Source organism: Mustela putorius, unplaced genomic scaffold, assembly GCF_011764305.1.
Source record: "Mustela putorius furo isolate JIRA1106 unplaced genomic scaffold, ASM1176430v1.1 tig00003834_pilon_pilon_pilon, whole genome shotgun sequence".
Classification (NCBI taxonomy): Eukaryota; Metazoa; Chordata; class Mammalia; order Carnivora; family Mustelidae; genus Mustela; species Mustela putorius.
Window position 1 is genome coordinate 45718143 of NW_025421987.1, and position 25436 is coordinate 45743578.

The window sequence follows — 25436 nt, forward strand, 5'->3', positions numbered from 1 at the left end:
CCTGCTTTCTTCTGATGTCCATTAGCATGATAAATTCTTTTCCACCCCCTCACTTTAAATCTGGAGGTGTCTTTGGGCTTAAAATGAGTTTCTTGGAGGCAATATATAGATGGGTTTTGTTTTTTTATCCATTCTGATACCCTGTGTCTTTTGACAGGGCCATTTAGCCCATTAACATTCAGGCTAACTTGAGAGATATGAATTTAGTGTCATTATATTGCCTGTAAGGTGACTGTTACTGTATATGGTCTCTGTTCCTTTCTGATCTACCACTTGTAGGCTCTCTCTTTGCTTAGAGGACCCCTTTCAATATTTCCTGTAGAGCTGGTTTGGTGTTTGCAAATTCTTTCAGTTTTTGTTTGTCCTGGAAGCTTTTAATCTCTCCTTCTATTTTCAATGATAGCCTAGCTGGATATAGTATTCTTGGCTGCATGTTTTTCTTGTTTAGTGCTCTGGAAATATCATGCCAGCTTTTTCTGGCCTGCCAGGTCTCTGTGGATAAGTCAGCTGCCAATCTAATATTTTTACCATTGTATGTTACAGACTTCTTTTCCCGGGCTGCTTTCAGGATTTTCTCTTTGTCACTGAGACTTGTAAATTTTACTATTAGGTGATGGGGTGTGGGCCTATTCTTATTGATTTTGAGGGGCATTCTCTGAACCTCCTGAATTTTGATGCTCGTTCCCTTTGCCATATTGGGGAAATTCTCCCCAATAATTCTCTCCAGTATACCTTCTGCTCCCCTCTCTCTTTCTTCTTCTTCTGTAATCCCAATTATTCTCATGTTGTTTCGTCTTATGGTGTCACTTATCTCTCGAATTCTCCCCTCGTGGTCCAGTAGCTGTTTGTCCCTCTTTTGCTCAGCTTCTTTATTCTCTGTCATTTGGTCTTCTATATCACTAATTTTTTCTTCTGCCTCATTTATCCTAGCAGTGAGAGCCTCCATTTTTGATTGCACCTCATTAATAGCTTTTTTTATTTCAACTTGGTTAGATTTTAGTTCTTTTATTTCTCCAGAAAGGGCTTTTATATCTCCCGAGAGGGTTTCTCTAATGTCTTCCATGCCTTTTTCGAGCCTGGCTAGAACCTTGAGAACTGTCATTCTGAACTCTAGATCTGACATATTACCAATGTCTATATTGATTAGGTCCCTAGCCTTCCGTACTGCATCTTGTTCTTTTTTTTGTGTTGAATTTTTCCGTCTTGTCCTTTTGTCCAGATAAGAGTATATGAAGGAGCAAGTAAAATACTAAAAGGGTGGCAACAACCCCAGGAAAATATGCTTTAACCAAATTAGAAGAGATCCCAAATCGTGAGGGGGGAGAAAGGGGATAAAAAGAGGTTCAAAAAGGAAGAAAGAAAAAAAAAAGAAAAAAGAAAAAAAAGAAAAGAAAAGAATTATAAAAAAGAAAACACATAAGAAAAATATAAAGAAGAAAAAATATGTATATTGGATAAACTAGTTAAAAAAACGTTAAAAAAGAAAAAGGTAAAAGTTAAAAAAAAAATTACCAGAAGGCGAGGAAAAAAACAAAAAATGAAAAAGAAAAAAATTAAATTAACTGCAAGACTAAAAAAAATCACAGGGAAAAAGCCATGAGTTAGCTGCTTTGCTTTCCCCTCCTCTGGAATTCTGCTGCTCTCCTTGGTATTGAAACTGCACTCCTTGGTAGTTGAACTTGGTCTTGGCTGGATTTCTTGTTGATCTTCTAGGGGAGGGGCCTGGTGTAGTGATTCTCAAGTGTCTTTGCCCCAGGGAATTGCACCGCCCTTACCAGGGGCCGGGCTGAGTAATCCGCTCGGCTTTGCTTTCAGGAGCTTTTGTTCCCTGAGCGCTTTCAGTAGAGTTCCAGAGGACCGGGAATACAAATGGCCGCCTCCTTGTCTCCGGCCCGGAGGTGCCGAGAGCCCAGGGCCCCACTCCTCAGTGCGCCCTCAGAGAACAGCGTCCAGTTACTCCCGTCTGCCTGACATCCGGCCGCGCTCCGAGCTCACCGAGCCTGCGACCGGTTCAAGGTAACACCAAGCTGTGAGCTTACTGTCGGCTCTGTCTCTGTAGCCGGCTTTCCCGTTCCAATACCCGCAAGCTCTGTGACACTCAGACACCCCCGATCCTTCTGTGACCCTGCGGGACCTGAGGCCACGCTGACCCCGCATGGGGTTCGCCCAGGTTTAGCCTCTGGAGCGATGTCCCTCAGCGGAACAGACTTTTAAAAGTCCTGATTTTGTGCTCCGTTGCTCTGCCGCTTGCCGGGAGCCGGCCCCTCCCCCCGGGGTCTATCTTCCAGTCGCTTTGGATTCACTTCTCCGCCAGTCCTACCTTTCAGAAAGTGGTTGTTTTTCTGTTTCCAGAATTGCTGTTCTTCTTTTCTTTGATCTGCCGATGGATTTTCAGGTGTTTGCAATCTTTAGATAAGCTATCTAGCTGATCTCCGGCTAGCTGAAATAGTCTCCGCCTTCTACTTCTCCGCCATCTTGACTCCTCCCCCTATAATCACTGCTTTAAATCTTTGTTTGATGATACCAAAATCTGCTTCCCTGGAAGTTGGACTATGTTCATAAGAATAGCTCACATTTTCCTACTTCTTCACATATCTAATAATTGGAAATGTATAACACATATTATGGATATTATGTTGTATATATTATAGAATATATTTTGTTACCCCCTTCCTCCCTACCATGTGTGTCCTAAACTGGGAAGCCATATCTAGATTCATCATTTTTCTACAAAGTGATATTTTCTATACTACAAAAGTAAGCTTTTTCTGAAACTCAGATTATTGAACAGTAGTAGAAAAAGAGGGAGGGTGGTCACAGACTAGTTTACTTAATACCTGTTTCACTTGAGATTTGTATCGTGGTGACATTGCCCTTGTTGTAGCTGGTTTTCACTAGTACTACAGACATTATTTTTCTTTCACAGTAGGTTTTAATGGCTTCAAATACTTATTCTTCAGTTATAATGCCCTCAACTAAACACATGCATACACATACACATGCATGCTACACACATGATCTTAAACCAAATCACATCTAATACTTAATAGTGACATTGTTGCTCAGAAACAGGACAGAGATGTCAACAACTATCACTGTTATTTAACATTTTCCTGAAAATATTATCCCATTTATTTAGACTTGAAAAAGAAATATGATATTTAAAAGTTTAGAGAATTCAAAATTATAATTATTTTTTTGATAATGTAATTGTACAGCTAAAAAAATAAAACTAATTAGGAATACTATTAAGTATAACTCTAAAACTCTGTACACAGAACAAAATATGATGAGTAGATTAATACAGAACAAAATATGATGGGTAGATAAAACCATTTAAAAAGGCGAAAGATTTATGCAACCTCAAGAGAAACCAGAGTAGGGATAAAACCATTTTAAAAAATAGCATCCACAAAAATACCTGGAAATTAAACTTAAAATAACAGTGTCCTAAATAACAGTGTCTGCTAAAGGACATGAAGAAATCTGAAAAATGAAAAAAATACCCTATGTATGCATGGGCAGATTAGTTATTATAGAGATGTTAGCTCCCCACATATTAATTCAAAATTCAGTTTGTTCCCAAGAAAAATAATAGGCTTTAAAAATTAGATGAGCTTATATGTAGCAAAAATAAACATGAAAATAGGAAAACATATTTGAACAAGGAGTAATGGTCAATTACAGGCAGTTTGGAAGGTTAGATGCCCTAAACAATTATTGCTGAAATAAATACTTACTGAAATGAAATAATTGTTTTTAATATGTCATTGAGCTAACAACAATAAAAACAAGTTAAACTTAGAGATCCCTAAAAGCATTGTTGTTTAACTATAAATGCTGAGAGATAAATAGTAAAGAAAGAATTTGTATTTTTTTAAAAGATACTGTTTATTTGAAAGAGAGAGAGTGAGCACGAGCTGGGGGAGGTGCAGTGGGAGAGGGAGAAGACACCCCACTAAGCATGGATCCTGACAGAGAGCTCCAGCCTAGAACCCTGAGATCATGACCTGAGCTGTAGACAGATGCTTAACTGAAAGAGCCACACAGGTACCCCTTGTCTGTAGTTTTATGTTACACTTCAGAGAACTTAAACTCCTATTAAAAAAAATACAAATTTATTGAAATATAGTTCCCAATTCACTAAAGTGTATAATTCAGTGACTTTAGTACATTTGTTATGCAACCATCAACAAAATCTAATTTTAGAATATTTTTGTCATCCCCAAAAGACACCACACTCATTAATTGTCATTCCATCCCTACTCCTCCAGCATAGTAAATCTATTAATTGGTGAATACTATTCCATTGTGCAGATACACCACTTTTCTTTATCTACTCATCGCCTGATGGACATTTGGGTTGTTCCCATATTTTGACAATTCTGAATAATTTTTCTGTGAATGTTTATGTGTAACTTTTGTGTCAGCATATATTTTCATGTCTCTTTGGTATATATCAAAGAATAGAATTACTTGATCATATGACAATTCATATTTAACATTTTAAGGAACTGTCAAATTATATTCCAAAGTCCTCGGGCTTTACATACTCACAAGCAATATTAGGTTTCCAACTTCTCTTCATCTTTATCAACATTTGTTAATATCTATCTTTTATTACAGCCATCCTACTAGATATGTAGTAATATATTATTATAGTTTTGATTAGCATTTCCCTACTAAATAAAGATATTGAATATCTGTTCATGTGCTTATTTTCATTTCTATTATTCTTTGGAGAAACATTGATTTAGTTCCTTTGCCCATTTACAAATTCTTTTTTTTTTTAATTATTATTATGGTGGTGTAGCAGTTCATTATACAGTCAACCCTTGTACAACATAGGATTTGGGGTGCTTACCCTCTGTGAAGTAGAAAATTCACATATAACTTTTTTTTAATTGAGGTATAATTAACATACAATATTAGTTTCAGGTGTACAGCATAGAGATTGAACAACCCCATATGTCATGCTGTGCTCACCACCATAAGTGAGGTTACCATCCATCACCATTACAATTATTACAATATGATTACATTATATTATATTACAACATTATTACAATATTATTGACTATATTTTCTATGTTATACTTCTCATCTTCATAATATATTTATTTTATAACTGGAAGTTTGTACCTCTTAACCTTTTTTATCTGTTTCACTCATCCCCTACCCACCTCTCCTGTGGTTACCATCAGTTCTCTGTATTTCAGTCTGGGTTTGTGTGTTTGTTCATTTTTTTTGTTTTTTAGATTCTATATGTTAGTGAAATCATATGATATTTGCATTTCTCTTGACTTTTTTCACTCAGTAGAACACTGTCTAGGTCCATCCACATTGTCACAAATAGCAAGATGTGATTTTTTTTATGGTTGAGCAATAGTCCATTGTGTGTGTGTACACAAAATCTTCTTTATATATTCACCTATGGATGGACAGTTCCATTTTTTTGGCTATTGTACATAATGCTGCAATAAACATAGGGAAACATATGTCTTTTTGAATTAGTGTTTTTGTGTTTTTTGGGTAAATACCAAGTAGTGGAACTACTGGATTATATGGTATTTCTATTTTTAATTCTTTGAGAAAACTCCATACTGTTTTCCATGGTGGCCACACCAGTTTACATTCTCACCAGCAGTGCACTCGGGTCTATTTCCCTTGACACCCTTGTTATTTCTTGTCTTTTTTATTCTGGCCACTCTGACAGGTGTAAGTTAACATCTTATTGGTTTTGATATCCATTTCTCTGATGATAAGTGATGTTGGCAATCTGTATGTCTTCTTTGGAAAAAGGTCTATTAAAGTCTTCTGGCCTATTTTTCAATCAGATTGTTTTTTTGTTTTGTTTTGTTTTTTTGTGTTGAGTTTTATAATATCTTTATATATATATATTTTTTTGGTTTTTTTAATATATTTTGATACTAACCCTTATCAGATGTATCATTTATCAGATATATCATTTGCAAATATCTTCTCCCATTCAATAAGTTGCCTTGTCATTTTGTTGGTGGTTTCCTTAAATGTACAGAAGCCTTTTATTTTGGTGTGGTCTCAATAATCTATTTTTGTTTTGTTTCTCTTACCTACAGAGACATACCTAGAAAAATGTTGGTAAAGCCAACATCAAAGAGATAACTGCCTGGATTTTCTTCTAGGAGTTTTATGGTTTTAGGTCTCACATGTAGGACTTTAGTCCATTTTGAGTTTATTTTGTTTATGGCATGAGAAAATGATACACTTTTATTCTTTTATATACAGCTGTTCAGTTTTTCTAACATTGTTTTTGGAGACTGTCTTTTTCCTATTGGATATTCTTGTCTCCTTTGTCATAGATTAATGGACCATATAAGCACGATCCATTTCTGTTTTATATCTGGGCTTCCTATTCTGTTTGATTGGACTGTGTGTCTGTTTTTGTGACAGTACCAGACTGTTTTGATTACTACAACTTTGTAATAAATCTTGAAATCTGGAATTGTGATACATCCAGCTTTGTTCTTCTTTCTCAAGATTACTTTGGCAATTCAGGACCTTTTGTGGTTTGACGAATTTTAGGATTGTTTGTTCTAGTTTTGTGAAAAATGCTGCTGGAATTTTGATAGGAATCATTGAATTTGTCAGTTGCTTTGGGTGGTAAGGACATTTTAATGCTACTCTTTCAATCCATGAGCATGAAATATATTTACATTTGTTTCTGTCATCTTTAATTTCTTTCATCATGTTTTGTAGTTTTCAGAGCAGGCCTTTCACCTCCTTGGTTACATTTATCCTTAGGTATTTCATCCTTTTCAGTCTAAGTGGAATCATATGTATGTATGTATGTATGTATTATTATTTATTTATCTTTCTGCTACTTCATGATTTGTGTATAGAAATGCAACAGATATTTGTATATTAATTGTGTTCCCTGCAACATTACTTAATTCATTTATTACTTCTAATATTTTTTTGGTGGAGGTTTAGAATTTTCTGTCATGACATCTGCAAAGTGACGATTTTACTTCTCCCTTCCCAGTTTGGATGGCTTTTATTGCTTCTTCTTGTCTGATTGCTGCAGCTAAGGACCTCCTCTACTATGTTAAAAAGTGGCAGGGGTAGACGGCCTTGTCTTGTTCCTGATCTTAGAGGAAAAGCTCTCAGTTCTTCACCATTGAGTATGATGTTAGTTGTGGTTTTTGTTATATATCTATTTTGTAATGTTAAGGTATATTCCCACTAAACTCATTTTGTTAAAAGTTTTCATTGTGAATTTATGTTGAAACTTATCAAATACTTTTTGTGCATCTATTGAGATGATCATATCATATTTATCCTTCGTTTTGTAAATGTGATATATCACATTGAGTGATTTGCAAATATTGAACCATCTTTGCATCCCTGGAATAAATTCCACTTGATTATGGTGAGTAATCCTTTTTAATATATCATTGAATGTAGTTTGCTAATATTTTGTTGAGGAGTTTTGCATCTGTGTTCATCAGGGATCTTGCCCCATAGTTTTCTTTTTTGTAGTGTCTTTGTCTGGTTTTATTATCAGAATATGGCTGACATTATAGAATGTATTTAGAAGCTTTCCTTTCTTATCTCCCTTTTGGAATAGTTTGAGAAGAATAGATATTACCTCTTCCTCAAATGTTTGGTAGAATTCATCTGTGACTCAATCTGGATGTAGACTTTTGTTTACTGAAAGTTTTTTGATTTCCCATTGAATTTTATTACTAGTAATTGATCTGTTTAGATTTTTATTTCTTTCTGATTCAGTTTTTTAAGTTTCTATGTTTCTAGGAATTTATTCATTTCTTCAAGTTTGTCCACTTTATTGACATATAATTTTTGTGGTAGTTTCCTATAATCCTCTGTATTTCTTCAATTTCAGCTGTTACTTCTCCTCTTTAATTTCTGATTTAATTTATTTGGATCTACCTTTTTTTGGTTTTGATGAGTCTAACTAAAGGTTTATCATTTTTTTTTTTTTTTACCTTTCAAAGAAACAGCTTTCAGTATCATTGATTGTTCTGTTGATTTTTTAGTTTTATTTCATTTATTTCTGCTATCTTTATTATTCTCTTCCTTTTACTAACTTTGGGCTTTGTTCTTAAATTCTAGTCCATTTAGGTGTAGGATTAGATTGTTTATTGAAATTATTTTTGTTTCTTGAGGTAGGCCTGTATTGCTCTAAATTTCCCACTTAGAACTATTCTCACTGCATCAAAGATTTGAACCACTGTGTTTTCATTTTTTTTTCCTCTACTTTTTTTTTTTAAGAGTGAGTAAGCATGAGTGGGAGGTAGGAGCAAAGGGAGAGGGAGATAGAATCCCCAACAGGCTCCATTCCCAACCAGCACAAAGCCCACTGTGAGGGTCCATCTCACAACCCTGAGATCATGACCTGAGCCATAATCAAGACTATGATGCCTAACAAGCTGAGCCACCCTGATGCTCCCATGTATTAATTTTCTATTTGATTTCTTCATTAACCCATTGGCTGTTAGTAGCATATTGGTAGCCTACTTGGGTTTGGGTTTTTCCTTTTTTTTCCTTATGATTGTCTTGTTGTTTCATTCTATTGTGGTCAAAAAGGATGTTTGATATGATTTCAATAATCTTAAATTTATTGAGACTTGTCTTGTGGTCTAACATGTGATCTATCCTAGAGAATGTTTCGTGTACACTTGAACAGAATGTGTATTCTGTTGTTTTGGGATGGAATGTTCTGCATAGTTCTGTTAAGTATTTTAAAGACATAATTTCCTTACTGTTTTTCTGCCTAATCTATCCATTGGTATTAGGTAGTGGTTATAGACCTTTACTATTATTGTATTAATGTTAATTTCTCCCTTTTTTATGTATTTGGGTGCTCTAATATTGACTATATAGATATTTACAATTGTTTTGGCTCTTGTATTAACCACTTTATCATTGCATAGTCCCCTTGTCTCTTTTGTTAAGTTTTTTTTTTAGTCTGTTTTGTTAGATACAAGTTTTGTTACCCCCCTCTTTTTTTTCACTTTCCTTTGCATCATCTTTTTCCATCTTTTCACTTTAAATCTGTATATGTATTTAGGTTTGAAATGAGTCTTTTGTAGGCAACATACAGATGGGTTGATCTTATATTTTTATTTATTCTACCACCCTGTGTCTTTTGATAAGGGCATTACACCATTTATATGCAAAGTAATTATTGATAGGTATCTACAGTTGCCATTTTGTCAATTGTTTTCTGTTAGTTTTTATAGTTCTCTGTTCCTTTCTTTTTCTCTTCTTTGTAACTGATATCTTTCTTTAATGTTACGGTTGGTTTTCTTTCTCTTTATTTCTTGTATATGTATTACAGGTTTTTGGTTTGTGGTTACCATGAGTTTCATATCTAACATTCTAAGTATATTAAAGTGAATATTAATTTGATGGTCACTTAAGTGTGAATATATTCTAAAATAACTTTATGTTATTTCTCCCTTCACATTTTATGTATGTTTTCTCATAATTACATCTTTTTATTTTCTGTACCCCTTCACTAATTTCTTAGATATAATTAACTGCATTTTTTTTTCATTTAACCTTCAAACTAGCTTTATAAGTGATTGCTCTATTACCTTTACTATATATTTGCTTTTACTCATGACATTTTTTTTCTTTTGTGATTTTCTTACTTCTAGTTATAGCCTTTCCTTTTCCACTAAAAGAAGTTCCTTTAACATTCATTGTAAGACCAGTTCAGTGGTGATGACCCTTTAACTTTTCTTTGGGTAATCCTTTATTTCTCCTTCAATTCTGCATCATAACTTTGCTGGAAAGAGTATTCTTGGTTGTAGATTTCTTTTCTTTTCAGCTCTTTGAATATGTCATGCTGCTTTATTCTGGCCTGCAAAGTTTCTGTTGAAAAATCACTTGATAGCTTTTTGGGGCTTCCTTTGTACATAACTAGTTGCTTCTCTCTTGCAGCTTTTAAGATTCTATCTTTATTCTTTCTTTTTCCTTTTTTTACTTCAATTTTTAATTTAAATTCTAGTTCATTAACATACATGGTAAAATTGGTTCCAGGTGTAGAATTTAATGATTCATCACTTACATATAATACTCAGTGCTCATCACAAGTGCTCTCCTTAATACCTATCACCCATTTAGCCCATCTGTCACCTGCCTCCCTCCATCAACCTTGTTTGTTTTCTATAGTTAAGAGTCTCTTATGGTTTGCTTCCCCTACTCTGTTCATCTGTTTTGTTTCTCAAATTTCACATATGAGTGAAAACATATGTTATTTATCTTTCTCTGACTTCTTTTGCTTAGCATAATACATTCTTACTCCATCCCAGTCATTGCAAATGGCAAGATTTCACTCTTTGTGATGGCTGAGTAATATTCTGGTGTGTGTGTGTGTGTGTGTGTGTGTGTGTGTGTTTGGTCAATGGACACTTGGGCTCTTTCCATAATTTGGATATTGTTGATACTGCTGCTATTATAAGCATCAGAGTGCATGTGTCCCTTTGAATTAGTATTTTTGTGTCTTTTGGGTGAATACGAAATAGGTCATAGGGTAGTTCTATTTTTAACTTTCTGAGGAAACTCCATATTGTTTTCCACAGTGGCTGCATCAGTTTGTATTACCACCAACAGTGTAAGAGGATTCTAATATTTCCACATCCTTGCCATCATCTGTTGTTTCCTGTATTCCTGTATTGTTAACATTTTGACAGGTGCGAAGTGATATCTCCCTGTGGTTTTGATTTTCATTTACTTGATGATAAGTGATGTTGAGCACCTTTTCATGTGTTAGCCATCTGTCTGTCTTCTTTGGAAAATGTCTATTAATTTCTTCTGCCCATTTCTTAACTGGGTTGTTTGTTTTTTGGGTGTTGAGTTTGATAAGTTCTTTATACATTTTGGATACTAACCCTTTATCAGATAATGTCATTTGCAAATATCTTCTCCCATTCTGTAGAATGTCTTTTAGTTTTGTTGATTATTTCTTTTACTGTGCAGAAGCTTTTTATTTTCTTATGGTCCCAATAATTCATTTTTGCTTTTGTTTCCCTTGCCTTCAAAGACATGTCTGGTAAGAAGTTGCTATAGTCAAAGCCAAAGAGGTTGCTGCCTTTGTTCTCCTGTAGGATTTTGATGGTTTCCTCTCTCACTTTTAGGTCTTTAGCTTTATCTTTAATCTTGTACATTTTAATTATTATGTTTCATGGTGTGGATGTCCTTAGATTAATCTTGTTTGGACCTCTGCTTCCTGAGCCTGGATGTCTGTTTCCTTCCCCAGGTTATTGAAGTTTTCAGCTATTTTTTTTTTTAAATAAGTTTTGGGCCCCTTTCTCTCCCTTATCCTTCTGAGATGCATATATATAATGAGGATGTTTGTTTGGTTGATGTTGTCCAAGGTAGTCCTTAACCTATCCTCATTTTTTACAGTGTTTTTTCTTTTTTGCTGTTCAGGTTGGGTGCTTTCCATTACCTTGTCTTTCAGATTACTTCTGCACCTTCTAAAATCCACTATTGATTCCCTCTGTTGGATTTGCTACTTCAGTTATGGTATTCTTCAACTCTAATGATGGTTTTTTGTATATTTAATCTCATGTTAAACTTCTCACTGAATTCATCTACTCTTCTCTCATTGAGCATCTTTATTACCATTACTTTTGAACTCTATCAGGTAGGTTGCTTATCTTTGTTTCATTTAGTTCTTTTTCTGAGATTTTGTCTTCTTTCATTTGGAACATACTCTTCTGTCTCCTCTTAACTTGACTTTTTTGTTTCTGTGAGTTAGGTGCAACAGCTATTTCTTCTAGATTTGAAGGAATGATCTTGTGTTTTGTCATCCCCTGGTAGACTGCGCCTGGTGACTTCGGTTGGCTCGCTGGAGCTGTGGCTGTTGTGTATTATAAGTCCTAGTGCATTATGTACTGGGAACTCTCTGGTTGTATGGCTGAAACTGAAATGGGTGTAGGCCAGTGTGGTCCTAGGGCTCTCCACACAAGAATGCCCTGTCAGGACAGCTGTAGTGGGTGTAAGCTGTGTTGGGGGTTGGAATCCTGGGACTTTAGGCAGAGTCTACCCTGGCAGGATGGCTGAAGTTAAAGTGGGTACAAGCTGGGATGTCCTAGGACTCTCCACACAGAGAACACCCAAGCAAGATAGTTAAGCCTGAAGTGGGTGCTGGGTGTGGTGGGAGGTGGGGGCATCCTGGGGCTCTCCATACATAGTGTGCCCTGGCAGGATGGCTAAAGCTAAAGTTGGTGCAAGCTAGGGTGTCCCAGAGTGATTTCATGCAGGGGAAACGCTGGTGGGGAGGCTGGAACTGAGGCAGAAATGTGAGCCAGAGGTTCCCAGTGTGCTCCATGCAGAGGAAGCCCTGGTGGAGAAGCTGGAGCCAAAGTGCGCATAGACAAGAGGTTTCTGGAGTGCTCCATTCAAGGGGTGCCTAGTAAATTGTCTGGAGTCAACATTATGTGGGCCCGGAATGTTCTGGAGTGCCTTGTCCATGTGTTAGTTTGGCAAAAGCTTGATCTGTAGTAAGCACTGAGCAGGAGTGTTCCAGTGTCCACTGCACTGGGGCTGTCTTGGCGCGATGGTTGGTGCTGGTGGGAGTTAGGGGCCCAGGGATATTGAGGTGTCAGGCTAGCTAAGGTGCCTGGATCATGGCTCTTGTTCATGCTATCAAGGTGGAGAGGAGAATGTAAATCATGTTGCTTACCAGCCAGAAGAAAGTTTCAGCAGCTCCCTCACCATCTGATGAAGTTCTAGGGGTTGACCTTTTATATGGTAGTTACTCTTAAACTGTGGCACTTTTTTTCTGTGGCACAGGCCATCAAGGTCTGGTATGGGCTAGGGGCCCAAGTCTTGCTGAGGTGGGAGGTCAGCTATGGTACCTCAACCCTGCTCCCATCTTTGCTCTCATGGTGGAGGGGGGATCATAAACAGTGGTGTTCCCCAGTCCCACCAGCCTTAAGAGACTTCCAGCTCCTCTCCCTTTTAGCTGGTTCCTTTATATCCTAGTTGCCCTTTTAAACCATGGATTTTTTCTACACCCCAGGACAGATGAGTCTGCTCATGGTCCGTTAGTCCTGTCCATCCACACTGTAGTTCACAGTGTTGGTGTTAGAGATTCCCCTTTTCACTATGTCTCCCTCTCTTGTGCTTTCTCTTTTTGGTCTCCATCTTTCCTTGTGCAGAAGCTGTTCAATTGGCTCTCAGTTCTTCTTCAGGAGGAATTGCTCTATTAGTCGGTATAGACTTGGTATGTCTATGGAGAGGGTGAGTTCAGGGACTTCCTATGTCACCGTCTTGGACCATAATTCCCAAGTTCTATCTTTTAATGCTTAATCTAGCTTCTAGAAAGTTATCTGCAGAAATATGTAAAATTTTCTGTTATGAAGTGAAACCATAATATTCTTAACTCCTACTTCATGTACTCCTACTATTCTCAATACTTCAAGTCTATCACTTATTTGTTTAGGATACCTTATATTATAAGGTTTATATATGCTTTGCTTAAACTAGTAAATTTTAAGTTTCTTGGTGGTCAGTTATTTCTTTTTACCATGCCATTTAGTATAGTATTTTGAACATAAAGAGTATCAATAAATGCAATATTTATAACAATTTTTTATAACATGACATATAAACATATTTCAATTATTGAAAATGAACATAATCAAAGTTGAAAACCTTCAGCCAAAAATTAACTATTGGAGTTAGAAATTAAAATAAATAATTAATTAATTTGAATATTATTCATTTTTACTGAAATCATTGCATAATACTAGTGTGTATCCATTGAAAAATTATAATTGGTTACACACACACACACGTATAGATATAAAACAGAAAATATACTATCTTGATTTGATTTATGGCTTGGCGATTATTAGAGAAGAAATGGATGAAAAAGATATCAACTGAGGAGAATGAGTCTTTTTCTTTCCTGTGTTATTTCCTTCAGTTCTCTTTGTGCCCACATGTTAACCAACCAGGAATCACCAACCAGCTGTTTCTTATCCCTAAGACCACTGTTCGGAGTCCCTGAGCCAAAGTTCTATCTTTGTAAGGCATCATGATCTACATATAATGTCAGAAATTCCTTTTTATATATAATACAGATACTTTAAAAAAAATTTTTACTGTGTGAATAATTATACCAATATTTTATTATTGATTACTTCTTTAGTTGATGTAGGGTAAAAGAAAGAGAAAGCAAATTCAGAAAGCATGCCATGGAGCAGATAAAGTATGTTATATGTTGATACCCTGCCCTTTAACAAATTAAACAAAGTTATTTTGACATCCTATTTGGATTATGACTGTGCCATTCTGAAGCTATCCTGAAAAATTTAAACTTAAATGTACATAAGCATTTATCTACATAATAGGTATCTGTGTCTATAAACAGTTGTGGCTATACAAGAATAAATAAGGGTACTTATTAAAATAAAAACATATCTCAAAAACTTTAATTTTAACAAAATGAGGCATAGAAGTATAGGCAAAATCACAACTGGAAAGACATTATATGCAGAAATAGCTTTACTTCAATTTTCTACTCTTTTTGATCATTTTTCAAAATCCGTGAAGTCTAAACAACATAAAATTTCCCTACAAGAAAATATTTTTATGCAAATATATGAAATATATTTGAAATATACAATCTGTGTTCATTGTCTAATGGGCTTTCCGTTAAACGAATTTGATGAAAATGCAATGATTTTGATAGTCTATTATAAGTTTTAAATGGAAAATCTTTTTACATGCGAAAAGGGTTTGCTTGTATTATAGACCATATATAATGGCCCTAGTATGGATTTTCATAATTTTGTATTTCATTATGCAGAGAAGTATGTATGTGTATGTGTCTTTAATTCTAAAGTAATCTTAAGACTTAAATAATTAAAATAACTATATGAGGCTAGATTTATTCATGGAGAATATGGAACAATTAGATATGGTAAGTTTACAAATAATTTTATTGCTTATATAGCAGTCAATTGTTAAGATTCAACAGATTGTTTACAAATTCAACAAATATGTTAGAATGCATAGAATTCTATTTATCCTATTATGGAAAACACATTAATTACCTTATTTTTTCTTTATATTCTTTTAGTCATATTTTTGGAATTTTCATGGATGTATAGAATTTAAATATGATTTAACAAATCATTTTTCTTTCTTTAGGTAAAAGTCAAAGAGAAGGAAGAAAATCTGAATCTTGTAAACCAATCCTAAAAGTAGAATACAAGACTTGTAGAAACAGGTATGCATTTTTTATTTTGGGTGATATGGGAATATATATAAGAAACAGAGACAAAAATGAACTTTACTGATTATGTATTATTTAAAGTTCCATATAATTATGTAAGTATATTAATTGGCTAAATCCTCTTCACTGATAATAGCAACTTCTTTATTAATATGAGTATCTGTGATATTATGATGAATATCTAATTATTTTAACTTTCTATGAATATTCAGATGAATATTATGTACACTAAATTTAACAATGTCAGATTTTTGGGCCATGTACATTATAAGTAGCAATCATTCAGTATTATTAAGCAGAAGCATAACTACTGGTACTGCGTGTGAAAGAATTAAATACATAACCAAGTCTCTGTACTTCATGATTTTACATTCTGAACTTGGAAAGATTATAGTTAGTTGGAAAAATAAAGAGTTATATCAATTAGCTTAATATAATAGTACTAAATTTTAAGATATAGAAAATTAAATTGAATAATAATATATAATAAAATGTTATATATATATATATAGCAAGCTTATCCTATAAATCAAGAATTTTTTTTACTTATAATAATTATTAATGGCAATATTCTCATCCAGAATTACCGTAATTACAAATCTTGCCTAAACCTTAATTTTATTTTAACTCTAAATTGGGTAATTCTACTTTATATTACTTACATGTTCACGTGGAATGTATTCTCAGTATTATAGATGTATGACACCTGCTCTTTGAAAGATTTAATAGTATAAAAATATGGCCATTTTTAATGAGTTACCTTATATATATAAACTATAATATATGGTATATATTTTGTATATAAATATACTTAACGTATATATTTTTACAATAGTATATATATATATATATATATACACACATATATGTGTGTACATACACACCTGATAGATCAATAACTCCTTAGTCCAGTAGAATGTTACTAAACATAAGTAGTAAAAATGACCACAGTTTTGTACTACTATAATTAAAGTATTAAAACATTTTAAATTTAATTATTATGGATGGAAATATTTTACATATATATTATATATACATATATGCATATATTAATGTGGAAACATTTTCTATATGTACATATATTATTATTATGTACACATATTATTAGTTATTGCTACTTACTACACACTGTGCAACTTGTTTGGTGTACTAAAATGAAAGAGAATACTGCTTGCTTTTGAATCTGTTTTGGTCTAGTAGAAGAAGTAAGGTCATAACCTAGTAGTTTCTGTGTAACATGTGAGGTGCTTTTATAGAGATATGCTATGAGAGCACAACAAAAGGATACCTAACCCAGCCTAGAGAGTGAGTGGGGGAGAGAATGGTGAAGAGAGATCAGTAAATTTCTTCTTGGGAAAGGGGATAACTGATATGGGTCTTAAGGGATAATAGGATTGACACACAGAGTAAGAAAAGGGTGAAGGTAAAGAGAAGGTACTTTAGGAATCAGGGATTGAAGTCACGACAGTGTAACGTAATTATTAAGATCTGTGGCATATGGGGCAAGACAGCTATGTGACCTTGAAATTTTTAATTAACTCTTTTAAATTTTAATTTCCTCATTAATTATACCTATCTCATTGTGACGTTTGTGAAGAATATGTGAAATTATGCATAAAGTGTGTAATGTCATAAGTTTAATGAGTGATACAGAATGGGTTTCTTGATAAAAATAAGTTATCAAAAACAAAAAAAGAAGTTACTATTGTTGTCATCAAAACCATGACATTTCGCATTGTTAAAGTTATTCTACTGATACTAATTTAATGAGTTATTCTAGTAATTAGTAACCCAATTTTGTGTAGAAATAATTCTTCAGATTTCTAATGTGAAATAATTATATATTATTGATTATAATTATTGTCATCCCACTTACTGTGCACCTTAGTACATTGTGTATGTTTGTTGTGATTACTATTGTATTAGAAAAGTCACCTTTACAAGCAGTGGTTCCACAGTTCAGTACACAAAGAGACTAAACAGCAGAGGAGCATCAAAACTGAGTACTAAAAGATACTCTGACAGTAAAATGGGCCATACCCCAAAAGTGACAATAAGTAGATATATCTCTGCTTCATCTAGTACACAGTAGAAACTTTGTGAAGTCAAAAATTGGGATGCCTGTGGCAGGAGCAAGAACTTTAAGAAGAGTTCTACTAAATATGCTGCAGCAATAGGGTCTCAAAGGGTTGCATAGGTAGTGGATGCAAGGGGTATGTTCTGCTTAATTCATATTAGATCAACCATTCACAAAATGGCTTTACATTTCTAGGGATAAAGAACCATTCTGCTTAAGAATCATTGGTCCCCAGTCACCTCTCTGCTTAATTAATTTATTCTATTCAAAAAAAGGAATAATGATCTCTCTACCTGCTACCACTAACATTTTCAAGTTCTCTGTAATTAATAAAAATTACTTTTTGCTTGTCTTTTAATCCCTTTCTATCATGGCCACCTATTGGTAGATTTCATGTGTAAAGTTCTCTAAGCCTTAGTATATCCATCTGTTAAGTAAGAATGATAGTAGTTTTCTCATTGGGATATTATAAGGATTCAATACAATAACACAAGTAAATTTCTTCACACAATACCCGGAATATCATAAATATTCAGCAAATGTTGTTTTAGTATGTACTGCATTATGTTGCATGGTTTATTGCTTAATCTTGTTGCCTTCACTGAGAAAAGAATTTAATGCTTTTTCTATATTTATTTTACAAATTATACAGTAAAATACTTTTTTCTTTTGGTGTACAATACTGTGAATTTTAACACATGTATAGATGCCTGAAATCACCACCACATAAGAATACAGAACATTTCCATACCCCCAAAATTCTCTCCTTTTGTCCTTAGACTCGTACTTTTCTCTCTGCTTCTAACCCCTGACAACCATTGATCTGTTCCTTGTCACTATAGTTTTGTCTTTTTAAGATGTCATATAAATAGTTATATATTACATAACATTTTGATCCTATCTTCTTTCATTCAACATAATGCCTTTGGGATTTATCCAAGGTATTGTTAATAATCTTTAATTTCGGGGTGCTTGGGTGGCTCAGTCAGTTAAATGCCTGCGTTCAGCTCAGGTCATGATCTCAGGGTCCTGGGATGGAGTCCTGTATTGGGCTCCCTACTCAGCGGGGAGCCTGCTTCTTCTCTCTCTGATATTCCCCCTCCTTGTGCTCTCTGGCTCTCTCTGTCAAATAAATAAAATCTTTTAAAAAATAATTTTTAATTTTTATTAATATTTTCTTTATGTATGAAGACATTGTTAATTATATAGGCAGTTATTTTTTGGTAGTAATCCATCTGATCAGTCTACCAGGATACATTTGTAGTAAATAGTAAAGGTCAGTTTAGTATGGTATAGTATTTATCAAATTGTGTCCCTTTGATCACTAACTGTATTCATGGAAAATTAGGAATCTATAATCAAATACATTTGAGAGAGCTAAGATATTCTGGGTTATATGAAAGTAAATTGGATTCTTTACTGTATAGCTTTTTAGAATCTTTGCTATATGGCCTGAAATATAAAATTTCCAAAGGGAGATATGGTTTGTTAGTGTTTGTCAAATTTGAAATTAAAAACTATTTTTCAGGGACACCTGGGTGGCTCAGTTGGTTAGGTGTCTGCCTTCAGTTCAGGTCATGATCCCAGGGTCATAGGATCAGGCCCCACATCAGGCTCCCTGCATAGGAGCCTGCTTCTCCTTCTTCTGCTCTCCCTGCTTGTGCTCTCTCTCTCTCTCTCTGTCATATAAAAAAATATAAAAAAGAGAGCTATAGACCAATATCCTTGATGAACACAGATGCGAAAATACTCAACAAAATACTAGCCAATAGGATTCAAGAGTACATTAAAAAGATTATTCACCACGACCAAGTGGGATTTATTCCAGGGCTGCAAGGTTGGTTCAACATCCGCAAATCAGTCAATGTGATACAACACATCAATAAAAGAAAGAACAAGAACCATATGATACTCTCAATAGATGCTGAAAAAGCATTTGACAAAGTACAGCATCCCTTCCTGATCAAAACTCTTCAAAGTGTAGGGATAGAGGGCACATACCTCAATATCATCAAAGCCATCTATGAAAAACCCACCGCAAATATCATTCTCAATGGAGAAAAACTGAAAGTTTTTCCGCTAAGGTCAGGAACACGGCAGGGATGTCCATTATCACCACTGCTATTCAACATAGTACTAGAGGTCCTAGCCTCAGCAATCAGACAACAAAAGGAAATTAAAGGCATCCAAATCGGCAAAGAAGAAGTCAAGTTATCACTCTTCGCAGATGATATGATACTATATGTGGAAAACCCAAAAGACTCCACTCCAAAACTTCTAGAACTTATACAGGAATTCAGTAAAGTGTCAGGATATAAAATCAATGCACAGAAATCAGTTGCATTTCTCTACACCAACAGCAAGACAGAACAGAAGAAAGAGAAATTAAGGAGTCAATCCCATTTACAATTGCACCCAAAACCATAAGATACCTAGGAATAAACCTAACCAAAGAGGCACAGAATCTATACTCAGAAAACTATAAAGTACTCATGAAAGAAATTGAGGAAGACACAAAGGAATGGAAAAATGTTCCATGCTCCTGGATTGGAAGAATAAATATTGTGAAAATGTCTATGCTACCTAAAGCAATCTACACATTTAATGCAATTCCTATCAAAGTACCATCCATCTTTTTCAAAGAAATGGAACAAATAATTCTAAAATTTACATGGAACCAGAAAAGACCTCGAATAGCCAAAGGGATATTGAAAAAGAAAGCCAACGTTGGTGGCATCACAATTCCGGACTTCAAGCTCTATTACAAAGCTGTCATCATCAAGACAGCATGGTACTGGCACAAAAACAGACACATAGATCAATGGAACAGAATAGAGAGCCCAGAAATAGACCCTCAACTCTACAGTCAACTAATCTTCGACAAAAGCAGGAAAGAATGTCCAATGGAAAAAAGACAGCCTCTTCAATAAATGGTGCTGGGAAAATTGGACAGCCACATGCAGAAAAATGAAATTGGACCATTTCCTTACACCACACACAAAAATAGACTCAAAATGGATGAAGGACCTCAATGTGCGAAAGGAATCCATCAAAATCCTTGAGGAGAACACAGGCAGCAACCTCTTCGACCTCTGCCGCAGCAACATCTTCCTAGGAACAACGCCAAAGGCAAGGGAAGCAAGGGCAAAAATGAACTATTGGGATTTCATCAAGATCAAAAGCTTTTGCACAGCAAAGGAAACAGTTAACAAAACCAAAAGACAACTGACAGAATGGGAGAAGATATTTGCAAACGACATATCAGATAAAGGACTAGTGTCCAGAATCTATAAAGAACTTAGCAAACTCAACACCCAAAGAACAAATAATCCAATCAAGAAATGGGCAGAGGACATGAACAGACATTTCTGCAAAGAAGACATCCAGATGGCCAACAGACACATGAAAGAGTGCTCCATATCACTCGGCATCAGGGAAATACAAATCAAAACCACAATGAGATATCACCTCACACCAATCAGAATGTCTAAAATCAACAAGTCAGGAAATGACAGATGCTGGCGAGGATGCGGAGAAAGGGGAACCCTCCTACACTGTTGGTGGGAATGCAAGCTGGTGCAGCCACTCTGGAAAACAGCATGGAGGTTCCTCAAAATGTTGAAAATAGAACTGCCCTATGACCCAGCAATTGCACTATTGGGTATTTACCCTAAATATACAAACGTAGTGATCCAAAGGGGCACGTGCACCCGAATGTTTATAGCAGCAATGTCCACAATAGCCAAACTATGGAAAGAACCTAGATGTCCATCAACAGATGAATGGATCAAGAAGATGTGGTATATATACACAATGGAATACTATGCAGCCATCAAAAGAAATGAAATCTTGCCATTTGCGTCAACATGGATGGAACTAGAGCATATCATGCTTAGCGAAATAAGTCAAGCAGAGAAAGACAACTATCATATGATATCCCTGATATGAGGAAGTGGTGATGCAACATGGGGGCTTAAGTGGGTAGGAGAAGAATAAATGAAACAAGATGGGATTGGGAGGGAGACAAACGATAAGTGACTCTTAATCTCACAAAACAAACTAAGGGTTGCTGGGGGGAGGGGGGTTGGGAGAATGGGGTGGGATTATGGACATTGGGGAGGGTATGTGCTTTGGTGAGTGCTGTGAAGTGTGTAAACCTGGTGATTCACAGACCTGTACCCCTGGGGATAAAAATATATGTTTATAAAATATAAAAAATTAATAATTCAAAAAAAATAAAACCTTTAAAAAAAAACTTTTTTTCATTATATTTTTAAAGTTATATTCCACAGTTTTAGAAACATTAGACTAGGAGTAAAAAACGTGTACTTTGGAGTCTGGATTTCATTTTTTATCCTTCTATTCCATAGCTGCTTGCCTCTAAACAACTTCACCTGTATTAATCTCAGACTCATCTGCTTTGGATTCTGGATTTCATTTTTTATCCTTCCATTCCATAGCTGCTTGCCTCTAAACAACTTCACCTGTATTAATCTCAGACTCATCTGCTAATGGCAGTACTTTTTAGGAGAATAGGCTTTGAAATCTGTTTAGGAGAATAGGCTTTGAAATCTGACAGATATGTTTTCTTTTGGGCTTTTCTGCTTAGTTGTTATTTAACCTCATTAATAAAATGAGGATTATACTTATGAGAATTTAATGTGATAATTAAGTATCTAATGCAATTATATATGAGTGTTTTCCTGAGGAATTAACTTTTTGTTCAGTCATTCAGTAGCTTACAGGGAAGTGCATATATATCGGTAATTAACTTCAGACCCAGTGTTTTCTGATGCATTCATAATAAAAGCAGAAAAGGTTTTGCTTTCTTCCAATATAACAAGGACATCTTTTCCATTGTGCTTACCAAAAAAGGAAGAATAAATTGCTTCTTATCCTATATTTGGATACTGGGAGATGAGATTAACTTTACCCCCCTTTTACATGGAAAAAATAGATACTTATGACCTTACTAACACTTGGAGCAGATAGTTAGTTCAATATGTATGAAAAGATAATATATTTTCTAAGTCATGACATTTGTTGTAAAACAAAGCAACACAAAAATGTGCAAGAACACTTACTAATTTCATTAGAAATGACTTTTAAATCAGGTGAAGTATTATTAATATAAGCATTTATTTTATAGGAAACAACTTGCTGCTTAGAACCACCATTACTAGGTTGGTAATTTAGTACACCAAATTACTGAAGCAAGACTAACTCACATCAACTAATATAGGACTCAAGGAAAATAAATTTTTTGTATTTTTCATATTTAGCTTACAACTCAAATATTTATGTTAAAATATTAAGTTAGAATTATAAATAAAAATCAGTATACACATTTTATATGTAGATTTTAATGGGAACTTTTTTTAAAAGCTCTTTTTGTTCTTGTTATATAGCCACCCTAATAATATTAGCAAATGCCCCATTGGTAATGTTGAGTACCATGTACAGTATGAAATGAATGAGAAAAGGAATTATAGAGTGATTTTTAGAATCTTGAATTCTTAGAATTTAGAATTAAAATCTCTTAGAATTAGACTCAGAATTAGAATTTAGAATCTTAAGAATTTTAGAATTTTTTAGGTTCTTTAGTGAATAGATAAAAATGAATTATTTAGAGAAGCATATATTCTCAAAGAATTTGGTAAAATAATTGTCTGGTTCTTTTAAAAAAACTTTTAGAGAGTATTTTCAGTTTGATATTTACTTATTTAAAATATTACATTAACATATTTTATTTTATATACATAAACTAGAGATATAGTATTAATTTAAGAAAAGTGAAAAATTATGACCCTATTTTATAACTTTCTAACAACTAGTATTTTATAGTAATCTCAGCCCTACTCAATTTATCTAATTGTATCTTGCAACTAACAGAACCTAGAAAGTTTGATGTTAGTTTTAGCAGCTAGATAGAACTGGCTGATCAAGAAAAAATTGGGAAAAACATATTTTTTGTTCTTAGATTTCTCCGTCTTTTTATCATAACCCTTTTCTCACAGAAACTCCATTACATAGAATTTTTATGTTACCTTCTACCACTCTGGGCTTGCTATTATCACATTTAATTTTATATTGAAATTTGCCTCTTTTATCCCTTAGGAATTTTGGACCCCGCACGCCAATGGTTAATATGATAAATTAACGTAGCTTAATATAATGGTAGTGATATGGAGTTTGGAGAATCAACTAATACGTGTAGAGATGTCTTTTTGAGTCTTTGAGCACCTCTGTTTCCTCCCAACTTCTCTACCTTTTCCCCAACACACCTCATCACCTTTAGACTGATTCATTAGTAATTTTAATGGTGAGAATTTACAACTAGAAAAAGGGAAATGGTAGAATAGGAAATTATTTGGGTGAGACATTTCAGACTAAGAAAGATATTTGCTGTCAAATTGTATTGTGTATAATCCTTACCAAATTTACTCTTCATTAGTTCAGTCTTATGATATTGTATCATCTTAAAGGACTTTTCAATCTCATTAACTTTTTTTCTATGCAGTGAACCATTCATAATATTTTCTGGTGGACTGTCTTATGACAAAGCTTGCAGAAGACCAAGTTTAACCATCATGCATGGAAAAGCAATTACAGTGCTTGAAATGGATCATCCTATTGTCGAATTTCTTACTTTATGTGAAACACCCTATCCAAATGGTAAGTAACAAATATTAAACTATTAATGTTGAAAATCATTCTTGAAGTAAGTTCCTAATAAAATTAAGCTTAAATATTTTTAGTTTTGGCAGCTGACATCCACTGTGGTACAACACTGTGAGCTACAGGTGCTGGAGCAGGTTCCGCAATTGTACCTACTTGACAAACTGGAAGTAAGACAAATGTAGTACAGCAGTGCTGGAGTTTCAGGTTCTTATATCAGGTAAGTGCTTTAAACTTTGATAAGGATGGTGGAAGCTGAGCTGGGAGGGTCCGATAGGGGTCCAGGGTGAAATCACTTTGGGAATCTGAGGTCTCCTAATAGCCTCTCCTAGACCAGCTCCACCCATCCCATTCCAACACTAATCAAAGTTAAAGCACTTACCTGATATCAGTGATCTATAACTCTGGTGGTAGTGCATCTGTTTCACATCTGGCTTTGCTTCAGATGCAACTGCAGCACCTCTGATTACTCTAGGATTGCTGATGTGTGGTTAGTGATTTATTTCTTTGAGAATAATTAGAAGAGTTTTCCAGAGGAGAGATGCAACCTAAATATAAAGACTTTTTGTAAACATAAAAACTAAACTTATGTGCAAACTATATAATGAAATATAATAATAATGAAATCTTTTAGTAATAGAATCTAAAAATTGAGAAGGCTGAAACATAAAATATGAGTTTATGATTAAAACAACATGTTATGTGTGTATTAAAACAATGTAGTATGCATAGTATGTATGTGTGTGTTTGTGTGTGTGTGTGTGTTTGTGTGTGTGTGTGTGTGTATAACTACAATTTTAAGAGGGAACGTGTATAAGAGAAAGAACACTAGACTTGGAGGCACAGTATTTGGTTTTGTGATTTAGCTATGTCATTCACGAGCTAGGTGACCTTGGGTAAGTCATTTTACTTTTATGAGTTAGGTTTATCATTTTTAGAAAGAGAATAATAATATTAACCCCACATGATTATTGGAAGGCCAAAATGAGCATACTCTAACTATGAAGATCTATAAGTTGTTTTATTACAACTGTATTAATTGGCTTTAAATTCTTTAGTTTCATATTTAAAGCTGCGATAAATTGATATGAAATAACAATGTGGCACTTTATTTCCAAAGTTGCTGGGACAGACAAGTTACCTGTGCTGTTAATTAATCAACAAATATTTATTGGATGCTTCTATGGCCTCAGTACTACAAGGGCTTATTGAAAATACAGATGAAGTATGAAACCGGTCTCTGATATCAAATCACATAAAATCTAGTTGGATGAAGGAGATAATTATGACTTAAGTTTAAAAAATTTAAGTGCTGAGTTATATGATTCAGAGTTTACATAATGTACTAACTTATAGGTAGTAAAATAGTCAATAGCTGAAATATTCTTGCAAAGCTTCATGGAAAAAGTAGGCTTTAGA

The 25436-nt window shown here is 34.3% G+C and overlaps 1 protein-coding gene across 6 annotated transcripts in view; it reads left to right on the forward strand.

Moving 5' to 3' along the window:
* The window catches only part of STXBP5L (syntaxin binding protein 5L), a 458714-nt gene that overhangs the window by 240786 nt on the left and 192492 nt on the right, over positions 1 to 25436 (forward strand). For all 6 annotated transcript variants that reach the window (XM_045088436.1, XM_045088437.1, XM_045088440.1 and 3 more), the window contains exons 10-11: positions 15178 to 15256; positions 23860 to 24014. In XM_045088436.1, the coding sequence (XP_044944371.1) occupies positions 15178 to 15256; positions 23860 to 24014 (234 nt within the window). The remainder of the gene's footprint in view (positions 1 to 15177; positions 15257 to 23859; positions 24015 to 25436) is intronic.